This window comes from Pipra filicauda, unplaced genomic scaffold, assembly GCF_003945595.2.
Source record: "Pipra filicauda isolate LSUMZ 115617 unplaced genomic scaffold, ASM394559v2 scaffold614_size217257_pilon, whole genome shotgun sequence".
NCBI classification, from domain to species: Eukaryota; Metazoa; Chordata; class Aves; order Passeriformes; family Pipridae; genus Pipra; species Pipra filicauda.
Genome location: NW_024104770.1, coordinates 62,543 through 75,088, shown reverse-complemented (window position 1 = coordinate 75,088; position 12,546 = coordinate 62,543). Strand labels below are relative to the sequence as shown.

General features: G+C 65.3%; 1 protein-coding gene and 2 non-coding genes across 5 annotated transcripts; 2 read left to right on the top strand and 1 right to left on the bottom strand.

The window, feature by feature from the left end:
* The first annotated feature begins 672 nt into the window (after nucleotides 1–672).
* On the top strand, nucleotides 673–836 carry LOC114003012. The gene has a single exon (XR_003546082.1). It is a non-coding gene; the product is annotated as a U1 spliceosomal RNA (small nuclear RNA).
* Nucleotides 837–2,209: 1,373 nt separating this feature from the next.
* Nucleotides 2,210–2,373, bottom strand: LOC114003013. The gene has a single exon (XR_003546084.1). It is a non-coding gene; the product is annotated as a U1 spliceosomal RNA (small nuclear RNA).
* A 690-nt stretch (nucleotides 2,374–3,063) lies between these two features.
* TMEM214 (transmembrane protein 214) lies at nucleotides 3,064–11,880 on the top strand. 3 transcript variants are annotated; one of them, XM_027749446.2, is made up of 17 exons: nucleotides 3,064–3,246; nucleotides 3,709–3,914; nucleotides 5,346–5,496; nucleotides 6,118–6,252; nucleotides 6,635–6,717; nucleotides 7,163–7,268; nucleotides 7,583–7,664; nucleotides 7,742–7,843; nucleotides 7,952–8,093; nucleotides 8,430–8,521; nucleotides 8,638–8,686; nucleotides 8,843–8,947; nucleotides 9,256–9,373; nucleotides 10,101–10,197; nucleotides 10,436–10,604; nucleotides 11,010–11,161; nucleotides 11,392–11,880. In XM_027749446.2, the coding sequence occupies exons 1-17, from the start codon at nucleotides 3,096–3,098 to the stop codon at nucleotides 11,516–11,518; spliced, it is 2,067 nt and encodes a 688-aa protein (XP_027605247.1). In that variant the 5' UTR covers nucleotides 3,064–3,095; the 3' UTR covers nucleotides 11,519–11,880. The 3 variants fall into 3 exon arrangements, with proteins under 3 accessions (XP_027605247.1, XP_027605246.1, XP_027605248.1); XM_027749445.2 differs by having other exon boundaries at nucleotides 3,066–3,246; nucleotides 8,834–8,947; XM_027749447.2 differs by lacking the exon at nucleotides 3,064–3,246 and adding an exon at nucleotides 3,327–3,381 and having other exon boundaries at nucleotides 8,834–8,947.
* Nucleotides 11,881–12,546: the final 666 nt, after the last annotated feature.

Sequence of the window (12,546 nt, the reverse complement as noted above, 5' to 3'; positions counted from 1 at the left end):
CCAGATAAAAACCCCGCGTGTGCGCTGGAACAGAGATTCTACCTGCACCCCACCTTTGTGTCTGGGGTCCGTGCTGTGCCGCGGCCCCATTCCCCTCCCCCGTTCGGACCGCGGCAGAGGACAAAGGGGAAATACTTGTGAACGCTGACTGGTCCCTGAGAAGAGGATGGATGCATCAAGAGATCCGTGTCGGGGCAGGTCCATTGCTGCTTTTCGCAGATTAGAAATACAAATATCTGTCAGTGTCCGTAAATACCTTTTCTGGTTGGCTGGAGCTTTCCCTGTTCCACCTATAAGACAGAAAAGGGATTAAGGGTTGTTAAAAGAAATAATACCCAGAAGGAACAGAAGAATCTGTCGTAGTTTGTACGACCCCGAGTTGTGTCAGAAGATCGGGGGGGGGGGGGGGGGCGGTGCTGCCGCCGGAGGGCGGAGCCTCGCTGGGGAGGAGGGCGGGATTATGCAAATCACACACCGCTCGCGCGGGACGCCGGGACACGTCCCGCACACAGACCCCGCGGCCACGCGCGTCCGCGGGCGCTGCTGCGCGGGCGGGGCCGTGCGGGACGGTGGGGAGCGCGGGGCCGCGCGGGGGCGGGGCCGGGTGGTCGGTGAGCGTGTGCTCGGGGTGGGTGCGCGGGGCGGGCGCGGTGGGGCCGGGGAGGTGGAGTCATACTTACCTGGCAGGGGAGACACCATGATCAGGCAGGTGGTTTTCCCAGGGCGAGGCTCATCCCTTGCACTCCGGGTGTGCTGACCCCTGCGATTTCCCCAAATGCGGGAAACTCGACTGCATAATTTGTGGTAGTGGGGGACTGCGTTCGCGCTCTCCCCTGGTCTGATAGTGAAAAACAGAAATATCCCGGGAAATAGGAAGGTGACAGTGATCGTGCGGGCGGTGTTAATCTGTTAGTGGGCTCTGCGGAGGGAGAGATGGGAAGGATCCAACAGTGTGGGGTTGAACAAGGCCAAGTGCCGACTCCTGCACTTTGGCCACAACAACTCCCTGTGGCACCACAGGCTGCAGATAGAACAGCTGGAGAGAAAGAGACCTGGGGGTGCTGTTCGACAGCAGCTGAACATGAGCCAGAATGTGCCCGGGTGGCCAAGGCCAACGGCACCTGGTCCGGATCAGGAACAGTGTGGCACCAGGACCAGGGAAGTGATTCTTCCCTGCACTAGTGAGGCCACCCCTGGATTGCTGTGTCCAGTTCTGGGCCCTCAGCTCAGGAAGAATGTCGAGATGCTGGAGCAGGTCTGGAGAAGGGCAACGAGGCTGGTGAAGGGTCTGGAGCACAAGTCTGATGAGGAGCAGCTGAGGGAACTGGGTTGTTGAGCCTGGAGAAGAGGAGGCTCAGGGGAGACCTCAGTCTCTACAGCTCTCTGACAGGAGGTCGGAACCGGGTGGGGTTGGAGCCAGGTTGGAGCCTGGGGCTCTTCTCCCAGGCAACCAGCAGTAAGACAAGAGTACGGTCTTAAACTGCACCAGGGGAGGTTTAGGTTGGACATTGGGAAGTTCTTCACAGAGAGAGTGGTCAGACATTGGAACGGGCTGCCCAGGGAGGGGATGGAGTCACCGTCCCTGGAGGTTTTTAAGAAGAGACTGGATGTGACACTGGGTGCTCTGGGCTGGGTGACAAGAGGGTGTTGGGTCATAGGTTGGATTTGATGATCTCAGAGGTCTTTTCCAACCCAGTTGATTCTGTGATTCTGTGAATGGGAGCCCTGCGGCCGCAGGCATCACCCGCTGGAGGTGGCGAGGGGACAGCAGAGAGTCTGGCACTGGATGGGGACGTAGTGAGGGACAAGGAAGCAGCAGGACGTCGGACCGTGGGTGTAGGGGACGATCCCCAAGGTGTCTGGGACCCTCCGGAAGGGCAGGAAGGCAGTGAGGGGAGCCCAGTCCCAGTGAGAGGCTGGGGAATAGCTGGAGGTCCTGGAGCATCCCGGGGCGCCCTCTCCGAACAGGCACTGCCGATGCCCGGGAGACGCATCCACATTCCCGGTTGGAATTGGCCAGTGGGCGGGTCCGCGGGAGGGGGTGTGGAGGTGCCGGTACCCCTCGGGAATGGGACACATCCCTACCCGAGTAGGGGGTATTGAAGTGCGCAACCCTATGGAGACCAGTTACTGTGAGAGCCTCGCAGGCCATAAAAATGTTGTTGGACAGTTGTCACAGTTAGTCCGACCTGTCTTTGACCAGCCATGTCAGGGGAGAGCGCGAACGCAGTCCCCCACTACCACAAATTATGCAGTCGAGTTTCCCGCATTTGGGGAAATCGCAGGGGTCAGCACACCCGGAGTGCAAGGGATGAGCCTCGCCCTGGGAAAACCACCTGCCTGATCATGGTGTCTCCCCTGCCAGGTAAGTATGACTCCACTTCCCCGGCCCCACCGCGCCCGCCCCGCGCACCCACCCCGAGCACACGCTCACCGACCACCCGGCCCCGCCCCCGCGCGGCCCCGCGCTCCCCACCGTCCCGCACGGCCCCGCCCGCGCAGCAGCGCCCGCGGACGCGCGTGGCCGGGGGGTCTGTGTGCGGGACGTGTCCCGGCGTCCCGCGCGAGCGGTGTGTGATTTGCATAATCCCGCCCTCCTCCCCAGCGAGGCCCCGCCCCTCTCGGCGAGAAGCGGCTCTGCTGGCGGCGGGCATTTGTGTGACCCCGCCCCCTCCGCTGAGGCCCCGCCCCCGCCGGCGCTGAGCTGAGCTGGCGGTGGCTGCGCGCTCTTCTTGGCCCCGCCCCCTATTCCTGGCCCCGCCCATCTCTGCCTGATTCCGCCCCTCTCCGCCTGGATCCACTCCTGTCCAGCCTTGCCGTGCCGGGCCCGCGGCTCCGGTTCTCCGGCGTTGCCGGTACCGGGGGGGGACAGCCGGGAACTCCCTGAGGCGCGGCCGGGCCGGGGGGCGGAGCCGCCGGGGGGGCGGAGCGCGGTGTCCCCGCCCTGAGTGGTCACGTGCCCCGGCGGGGCGGGGCGGAGACGTGGCACCCGGCGCGCGCGGCTCGTGTTCCCGTAAGCGGCCAATCAGCGGCGGCGGCGCGCGCAGGCGCCTCGGCCCCGCCCTCCGGCGGCGGCGCTCGCGCTCCCGGTGTCGATGGCGGCGGCGGGAGCGGCCCCGGCCACGGCCCCGGCCGGCCCCGGGCGCTGGGAGGTGGTGCGCAAGGGCCGGCGCGGCCCCGCGGGAGGCACCGGCAGCCGCCGCGCCCTGGGCGAGGCCAACGCCGGCCGCGCGCTGCCCCTGCCCGGTGAGTGTCCGCGGCCGCGGGGCCCCGGCGGCCCAGGCGAGGCTCCCGCGGGTCCGGGCGGGGGGTTCTGAGCGGGGCTGGGGGCCTCGCGTTGAGCTGGAGCGGGTCCCCCGTGGTCGGGGTCTGCAATGTGGGGTGAGAGCCTTTATGGAGCGGGCGGGGGTCCCCGGTGGGTCCCGGGGAGCGGATGCTGGGCGGTCTCGGGGGGAACGCAGGGGGTTCCCCGTGGTTCTGCCGGGGTTGGGTGGTTTCGCGTGGGTCAGGCGAGGGTCCCCCGGAGGTCCGGGGGTGTCCGCTGGGGCGGTGGGGTCTCGGGAGATGCTGCGGACCCGGCCGTGGGCCCCTGCCCCCGTGGGCAGCGCGGGGCCGTGGGTGGGGGTCCCCCCGTCTGTCCGTCGTGCCGGGGTCCCTCTGCCCCGTGTCACCGTGCCCTCAGCCACCTCTGCCCTCTCCCGCCCCCAGCTCCCATCGCCACCTCCAGCACCATCTTCCAGCTGGGCTTCGAGCGGGCGCTGCGGAAGCAGAACAAGGAGCAGGTGCCCCCGGCTGCGGCCCCGGAGCCGCCGCAGCGGAAGCAGCACCCGGGGAAGAGCGGGAAGAAGCCGTCGGGCAATGCCAGCAGCACCAAGGCGGGCAGGAGCCGCTCGCTGGAGGAGGCCCTGCGAGCTGTGAGTGTGCCCAGCCGGGCCCTGACCCGCTGGAATGCCAGGGGCCGCTGTTCCCGGTCCGTGTTCCGGCTGCCCTGGCTGCCGTTCGATCCGGCAGGAGGGGGCACACGGAGCACAGGGCCCTGCGTGGGTTCATGCATGGGCTTGGGCTCGTCCCCTCTTGGCCAGCTGGGAGGAGCTGCCTCGTGCTGGAGGCAGGACACAGAGCGGCGGGAGGCGGCTGGAAGGGAATTTCTGGTTCCTCTTCTCACCCACTCCCTGTCTGTGTCTGGGAGGAACCCTGAGGAAGCCTCGTGGTGGCTGGAACATCCTCCCTGTCTCACCGGTGGGGCCCTGGGAGCTGCTCTGGCAGCTCCTTCGCTCTGGCTGGGTCTGGGAACCTTGTCAATGTCTGTCCCACTTGTCTTGAGCACAGCAGGCTCCAGAACTGACCCCAGATGGGCTGTATTGGGGTGACATGTCGTGGGGACAGCGCCTGGCAGGGCCCTCCACAGCCCACTGGGCTTCTCCCCTGCCATCCTTGGACTTCTACTCCCCCCTGCACGGGGGTTCCCTCCACTCCCCCCTGCACGAGGGTTCCCTCTGTCCCCCAGAGTGCTGGTGGTGGGCGCAGGACCCTGCGTGGTTCCCTTGTTCCCTGGGAGGGCAGCAGAGCCAGGGCTGTCCTGGTGCTCAGGGTGTGAGACACCACGTGGCTCTGCCAGGTCACTGATGGGGGTTTTGGGTTTTGTTTCCTGCCGAGGCAGCAGCTGGTTTGTGTCAAATTCCTTTTGAAAGGTGGGGCTGAGCCAAACCTGCCCGGGGGCGCCCAGCTCACTCTGCCAAGCCCTGGCAGTGGGAATCTGCTCACAGGGAACATCGGGCTCTGGAAAAGCTCACCCAGAGTCCGAGCCCTGCAGCGTGCCTGACACATCCCTGACAGATCCACTCCTCTGAGCCCGCGGATAATCCGGGTGTACGAGCAGGGAGTGAGCGTGTCTGGGTAGCAGGGGGGGCTGGAGGGGACAGGAGCTGCTGCTGCTGCACTCCTGGTTTGGCACTGCCATGTTGTCCATCGGGTGGATCTGGGTGCTCGTGGTTGTTTCCTCCCTGGAGGACTCCGGGCGCGGAGCTTTTGGCAGCGCCCACACGGACCAGCCGTGTCCAGGATCACCCCAGGCTGATCCTTGCCCAGCTGCAGCTGTGAGTGAGCCCTTGGCAGTGCTGGTGTGTGCCATCATGTGCCAACGGGCTCCTTGGCACTGGCACAGAGCCGGCTGCCCAGTGTGATCCTTGGGAGCCCCAGCAACTGGGGTTTTCCAAGCAGGAAGGGCGTTGTTCCCAGGATGGAGGCCCCACACTCCCGTAGGAGCCAGAGTTGACTTTCCCTTCCCCTGCTTTTTGTCCAGTTCCGTCTGTCCTGGGCTGACTTTGTCCGTCTGTCCCTTCCAGCTGGACCTGGCAGATCTGCAGAAGGAGCTGGAGAAGAGCCGGAGCGTGTTCCCCGAGAACCCCTCCGTGTGGGTGAAGGACCTGGCCGGGTACCTCAACTACAAGCTGCAGGCGCCCCAGAGCGACCCCGTGCTGAGCCAGCACCCCCACGGTCCGTGTCCCGTGTCCCGTGTCCCGTGTCCCGTGTCCTGTGTCCCGTGTCCCGTGTCCTGCTGCCAGCCGGGAAGGGGTGGGGCCACAGTCCTTAATTAGCGGAACGGGGAGGATTTGCTTCGTTCTGGGCTGTCCCCACAATGAGCTCCCTTGGCCACACGCACGGTGGAACTGCCTGTGCCCTTGGCAAACGGGAGGCTTCCCCAGTCACCCCTTCCCCGTGGGGACCCATGACCTCTGCCTGCTGCCGTGGAGTCTGGGGATCCACTGGCGGGTGTCCAGAGGGATGTTGGGGCTGGATGTCCCTGTCCCTCGTGGCCTGGTGGTCCCCACTCGTGCTGAGCGTGTGTTGCTCGGGATGGGGAGGGGGAAAGGAGCAAAATACCTTCTTCAGGCCCGTGTCCATCCTGCACTGCTGGTGTCTAACGGGAAGCCATCCCTCAGGGCTGGATTAGCTGCCTCTGGACCAAAATCCCTGAGGAGGAGCCGGGTGCTGCCAGGGGTTGAGGACCAGGCGCTCCCTGTGCCTGCCTCGTGCCGGGCCGGCTCCTCCAGCTGCTGGAACTCCCCAAAACGGGGTCTCACCAAACTCCTTCCTCCCTCCCTCATCTCACCCCAGACTATCCGTACAGCCTGGCGAGCAAGGAGCTGAGGAGCATCATCCGGACCCTGCTGGGAAGGGCGTCGGGAGTGCTGGAGCTCTTCTTCGACCACTGCATCTACACCATGCTGCAGGAGCTGGACAAGGCCCCAGGTGAGCACCGGGCTCCCTCTTCTGACCCTGGGGGCTGCTGATCCCCCTCGCCTGTTTGGAAGCTCTTTGGAATTGCTCCCTGGAGAAGGGGAGGGGTGACACAGCTCCTGCCCACCGGTGCGTGGTGAGGGGCTGTTCCTGCCCGGGGGCTCGTTGCTGTCCAGGGCATCAGGAATAGCAAGAAACAGCCCTTAGGGAACAGGCAAGGTGGGGCTTTGCTTTGGGAGCTGTGTTGGGTTGTCCCTGGGGAAGAGGCTTGGCTGTCACCAGGTTGATCTCCCAGGGAGCGTGGGGAAGTGCCCTGGGAAGTGCCCAGACTGGGGGCTGTGAGGGAGAGCCCCAAGGTGGCCATGGCTGAGCAGGACCCCCCTCTCCATTCCAGGGGAGTCACTGCATGGATATAGGATCTGCATCCAGGCACTGCTCCTGGACAGGCCCCGGATTGCCACCACCAACCTGGGCAAGGTGAGCTGGGGTCACCCGGGTTTGTGGGTGCTGCAAACCCAGTGGTGCTGCCCCTCCTCCCACCCTGGGGGTGCCCTGGAGCGGCTGGAGGATGAGCATCCCTGTCCATGGGAATTCCTTGGGAGTGGTCAGGGTCATCCTATGCACGAAGCCCTTCTGCCTCCCTGTCCTCCCCACGCAGAGGGACCGGCATCCCAGTGCGTTCTGCCTGCCCTCCTCAACAGAGCTGCACCCCCTGGGCTGGGTTTTGGGGTTCCCTCTGTCCCCCCAGTGTGGTTCCTGACCTCACTGGAGCTGTGAGTCCATCCCAGGGGCCCTGCCCTGCTCTGGAGGCTGCTCCAGGGCCTGGGGTAGCCACGACAGTCCCATGGCCTGGTGGCTCTGGGCTCGCTGGGGCAGGGTGGGCTGTGGTTCTTCCCCACTAACATGTCCCATCCTCCTGCAGTACCTGGAGGTGCTGCGCTCCCACCAGAACCGGCCGGCCAAGTGCCTGACCGTGCTCTGGGCGCTGGGACAGGCCGGGTTCACTGACCTCCACGAGGGCCTGAAAGGTGAGAGCCCCCTCCCTGGCACTGCCAGGGCATCTCTGCTCCCGCTGGTGGTACTGCTCTGGGTGGGAAAAGGTTGGGAAAGACCTTTAAGATCCGAAGAGCAGCTTCCTGTGGCCGGGGCAGGGAATGGCTGGATCCTGGGAGGAGCCATCCTGCTTGGAAGGACGGGGGTTGTGCTGCTCCGCTGTTCCCCTGCGGCTCAGCTTCCCTGGAGCCCTTCCCGAGGGATCTGCCTGCGCTTCCGCCGGGTGGTTTGGGTGGGTTGTCCCGGTGCAGGGACAGCCCAGCTGGACCCCTCCCACCTCTCCCCACAGTGTGGCTCAATGTGATGCTCCCGGTGCTCGGCATCAAGTCCCTTTCCCCGTACGCTGTTTCCTACCTGGACCGGCTGCTGATGTGAGTGACCCCCATCTCCCACTGGGTAGCCTTGCCCCTCGCCAGCCCCCACAGCAGCTCAGGGCTCTGTTCTGCAGGATGCACCCCAACCTCACCAAAGGCTTCGGCATGATCGGCCCCAAGGATTTCTTCCCGCTCCTGGACTTCGCCTTCATGCCCAACAACTCGCTGTCACCCAGGTACGCCGGTCGTCCGGGCACCCCATCCCCCAGCGTGGCTGTGCCACAGGGTGGGCCCCGGTGCCCCTGTCCCCCCGGTGCCCCTCGGCAGCCCCCGCTCTCCCCCAGCCTGCAGGAGCAGCTGCGGCGCCTCTACCCCCGCCTGAAGGTCCTGGCGTTCGGCGCCCGGCCCGAGACAGCCCTGCACACCTACTTCCCCTCCTTCCTGTCCCGAGCGACGCCCACCTGCCCGCCCGCCATGAAGAGGGAGGTGAGCCCTGCACGGGGGGCACGGGCTGGGTTTGGTGCTGCCGTGGAGCGGGGCAGGGCAGGCACGTGCTGTCACGGGGATGGCGATGGCAGGGCGGGGGTCCTGCCACCCACGCCCAGGGGCTGGGAATCACTGGATCACGGGATGGTTTGGGTGGGAAGGGACCGTAATGACCATCCAGTTCCAATTCCTGCCATGGGCAGGGGTGCCAAAGTTGAGTTTCGTGCCCTGGGTGTGGCACGTGGGAGGCTGTGCCGGGGCACTGCCTGGGGCACAGGGTGTTCGGTGTGCTGGAGTGAGGGTCGGGTGTAACAACCAGCCGTGTCCCCTCCCCAGCTCCTGACCTCCATGAGCCAGTGCCTGAGCCTGGACCCGCTGAGCTTCAGCGTCTGGAGGCAGCTCTACACCAAGCACCTCGCTCAGTCCAGGTCAGTCCATGCCACAGCTCCATGTGGGCCCAGCACCCACCCACAGAGCCTTTGGGACTCCTAAATTCCTTCTGGGAGCTCCTCCCCAAGCCCCTTGTTCTCTTCCCCCCCACCAGTTTGCTGCTGAACCACCTCCTGGAGTCCTGGGAGAGCTGTAGCAAGAAGGTAGGAGGTCCTGGGGTGGGATAATGTCCCCGTGCTACTGCAGGGGCTCCATGTACCAGCAGTGTCCCCGTGGGACTGCCCTGCCACGGCAGCTCAGGGGGTCTGCGAGGGGCCGGGGGTCCTGACGCAGCTCCTGCTGTCCCTGAGGTGCGTCAGTCGCTGCAGGAAACCGTTCGCTCCTTCAAAGTGACCAACGAGGAGCTGGTGGCCAGAGGGGCCGGAGGGGGCCAGGACGTGGCTGCCTGTGACGCCGCCTGCAAGGTGAGGGACGACGGGCGGGCGCTGCCCGGTGTCACTCCAGCTGGGTTTCGGCTCCATGCCGGGGCTGTGAACGGCCCCTCCTGCTGCTGGCACGTGCCAGGCCGGGGCCCCACAGCGGGGCACACACAGGACACGCTGGGACAGATGTGGTGGCCGCTGTCCATCCTCCCAGCTGCCCGGCAGATGACACTGGTCCCCACGGGGATGCCGGGGGCGGGTGCTGGTGGAGGGCGGTGCGGCCGTGCCGGGACACCGTGGTGATGGTGACAGTGACAGTGACAGTGACAGGGCCTCATCCTCCCGCCCAGGAGCTGCTGCGCAAGATGAAGGGCCGGGGCTTCCCCTGGTCGCAGCTGCTGCTCATCCTCCTGGTCTGCGCCACCGGCTTCTTCCTGCACGACGTCCGGACACACGGCTCCTTCCAGGGTACGGCACCGGCTCCGTGTGCTGAGAGTCACAATCAGAGAGGGATCCAGGCTGGAAAAGGCTTCTGGGAGCATCGAGTCCATCCGCTCCCCCAGCGCTGCCAAAGCCACCACTGACCCTTGTCCTCAAGTGCCACATCCACACGGCTGTTCAATCCCTCCAGGGATAAGGATGCCCCCCTTCCCTGGGCAGCTGTGCCAGGGCTGGACAGCCCTTTCCAGGAAAGAATTGTTCCTAATTTCCAATCTAAACCTCCCCTGTCACAGCTCGAGGCTGTTTCCTCTTGCTCTATCAAAGAATATCTGGGATCAATCCTGTGGCTGCTCCCCTGAGTGAAGCCCCTGTGTCCCTGCCTCCCTCCCAGGTCCATCCCGTGGCCGCTGTGAGCAACGGGCCTGTCCGTCTGTCCAGCTGGGGGGCACTGGCGGAGACAGGAGCTGCAGACAAACCCCCCTGGCCTGTGTCCCCTTGGGAGAGTTCCTCAGGGCTGCCCTAACCCCCCTGCTGGGCTGCAGAGCCCTCGGGGACAGACAGACACGTGTCACTACAGAGCCCTCAGGGACAGACAGACACGTGTCACAGCAGAGCCCTCAGGGACAGACAGACACGTGTCACAGCAGAGCCCTCAGGGACAGACAGACACGTGTCACCACAGAGCTCCTGGGGACAGATTGGCACGTGTCCCATCAGCCAGGGACTGCTCAAGGAACACTCTTGTCTCTTCCAGCCTCCTCTTCCGCACGGCTGCTCCGCTCCTCTGGCGTGCTGCCCGCCTCCCAGCTGGCCTGGCAGAAGGTGTCCCACGGCTGCCTCGAGGGCTACAGGTCTGTGGCACTGGCGTGGGTGGGTGGCAGATGGCGGGTGTGAGGGGTGAGGCCATCCTGCAACATGATGGGGGCTCAGGAGGGAGCCGGGAGCTGTTCCCAGGCCTGCCTGGGAGCACTTCCAGCTCAGCCGAGAGTTCTCCTCTGTCCACCCTGCGGTGGCAGCTCCGGTGCCCCGTGGTGGTGCCGGTGGTGCCCTGGTCTGGCACTGCCCTCACCAGTGCTCACTCCCGTGCAGGTGGCTGGAGCACAGCCTGGCCCACCACGGCTCTGCAGCCGTGTCCGTCCTGCGGCCGCAGCTGGAGCTGCTCTGGGACACGGGTGGTGAGGTGGCCCGGGATGTGTCCCAGCAGTGCTACTCCCTGCTCTCATGGCTCCAGGGCAGCCTGCCCTGGCTCAGCGAGTGGGTAAGGGGGGGTTCCTGGGGCTGGAGGAGACCAGGAATGCAGGGGGGGGCTTATGGGAGGGGGAGTGCTGGGGATCTGGGGAGGGGGAGGCCCTGCACCACGTCTCCAGTGCCATTCATCCCCCTATGGTGCCCCCCTGCTCTGACTGCTTCCAGTGGCTGTCAGGGCTGACAGGGAGAGGGCTGAGAAAACTTCCTGCTGTTGGTGTCCTGAAAACCAGTGTTTTGGTGGCAGTTGGGTGATGTCAGTGTTGCACAGTGTGGGTGCCCTGTCTGCTGTGTGCTGTAGAAGGGGGGAGGGGGGAAGGGCTCAGGGGTGAGATGGAACTATCAGGTTGCTGGGACCCCAGCCCCGGACCTGCTGGGGGGTTTGATGTTCACCCCACACCTGTCTCTGCTCCTGCAGGTCCAGACCCGGCTCCCCGAGTCCCTGCTGCACTTTGCCGAGTGCGTGCGGGAGCTGCTGCTGTTCCTGGTGTGGAGCTGCCTGGTGCCGCTGCTGCAGGGCCTGGCCTCGGCGCTGCAGCAGGGCTGGCAGCGCTGCCTCGACTCCTGCAAGTGAGCAGAACCCCCCGCGGGGTCCCCCAGGGTCCCTTGGGCTCCACTCCCCCAGGGGCTCCCTCAGTGTAGCAGCCACCTCCGTCCCTGTTGGGGGATGGCTCCTCGTCCTGCCCTTGGGCACGTGGCACCAGGGCCAGCATCACCCTGCCCCAGGGGCTCCTGTATCCCCCCTGTGTCGCCCCTCCTGCCTCTGGCTCCCCCCCCATAACCCCTTCTTGCTTTTCCAGTGGGGACGTGACATGGGAGTGCGTGAGGGACCACCTGACGAGTTTCACCTATTCTTCTTGGATTTACCTGCAAAACACAACCCTGGCCCTCAAAAACTGGGCCCTGGCCATGATTTCTGGACACTGAACTGCTTTCTGGAGAAGGTCACGCTGTCTCCCAACATTCCAACTGCCAGAGGGTATCCCAGTGCAGCTGGATGGGGGATGGAGACGTTGAGGGCGATGCCCACAGGAACTTTGGGTCGAATCGGGGCTTTTGGGGGAGGTTTATTTTCGGGGGGGCTGGGGAGACACATACAGGTTTTTTCCGCACCCTGTGACTGCTTTGGCTTTCCCTGTCCCTCTGTCCCTGGTGGGTGATCCCTGTCCCCTTGTGCTTTGCCTGCTCACAGGATCAGGGGTGGACACCCGGAGCCCCCACCCACCCCCACACCCCACCCCTTCCCCCTGGTAAATGAACCGATTTATTTTATTATTTTTTCCTTATAATTACTCCACGTGCTTTATTTTCTTTTCTTACTGAAGATGCCCGCAGGGTGAAGGGTGTTATCCAGAGCCCCCTGCGCCCCATCCCCAGCACATTTTTGGGGGAGAAGGCACCGTTTCCCCTCAGTGAGCGGGGCCGTATCCTGTCCGCTCCGTCTCCGTGTGCAGCAATACAAAGGAGCCGCTGGCGCCGCGCGGCCCCGCCCCGCCGGGTTGGCTCAGGGGGCAGAGCGCCTGCCCGGCGTGTGGGAGGTGGCGCGTTCGAGTCCCACCTCTGCCGTTTTGCTGCCGCCGGGTCCCTTTGCCGCGTGCACAGGTGTGTGTGCGCGTACCTGTGTTCCTGAGCGCAGGTGTGTCTGTGTAGCTGCGTGTGCACACATGCAACTGTGTACGCGACTCGCGTTACACAGCCACGCATGGGCACGAACACGTCTGTCCCTGCCTGTGCACACACCTACCTGTGCTCCGTGTACGCGTGTCTGTGCACACACCTGTGCTCCGTGTACAGGTGAGCACGGACAGGTGTGAAGGTACCTGGGGGCGTGGCCAGGGGAGGGGCGTGGTCTGCACGGGGGCGTGGCCAGGGAGGCGGAGCGGCCCCAGGGGCGCCGCGGCCGTTGCCGAGGCGCCGGCCAATGGGCGGCGGCGTTGCTGGGAGGCGGCAGCCAA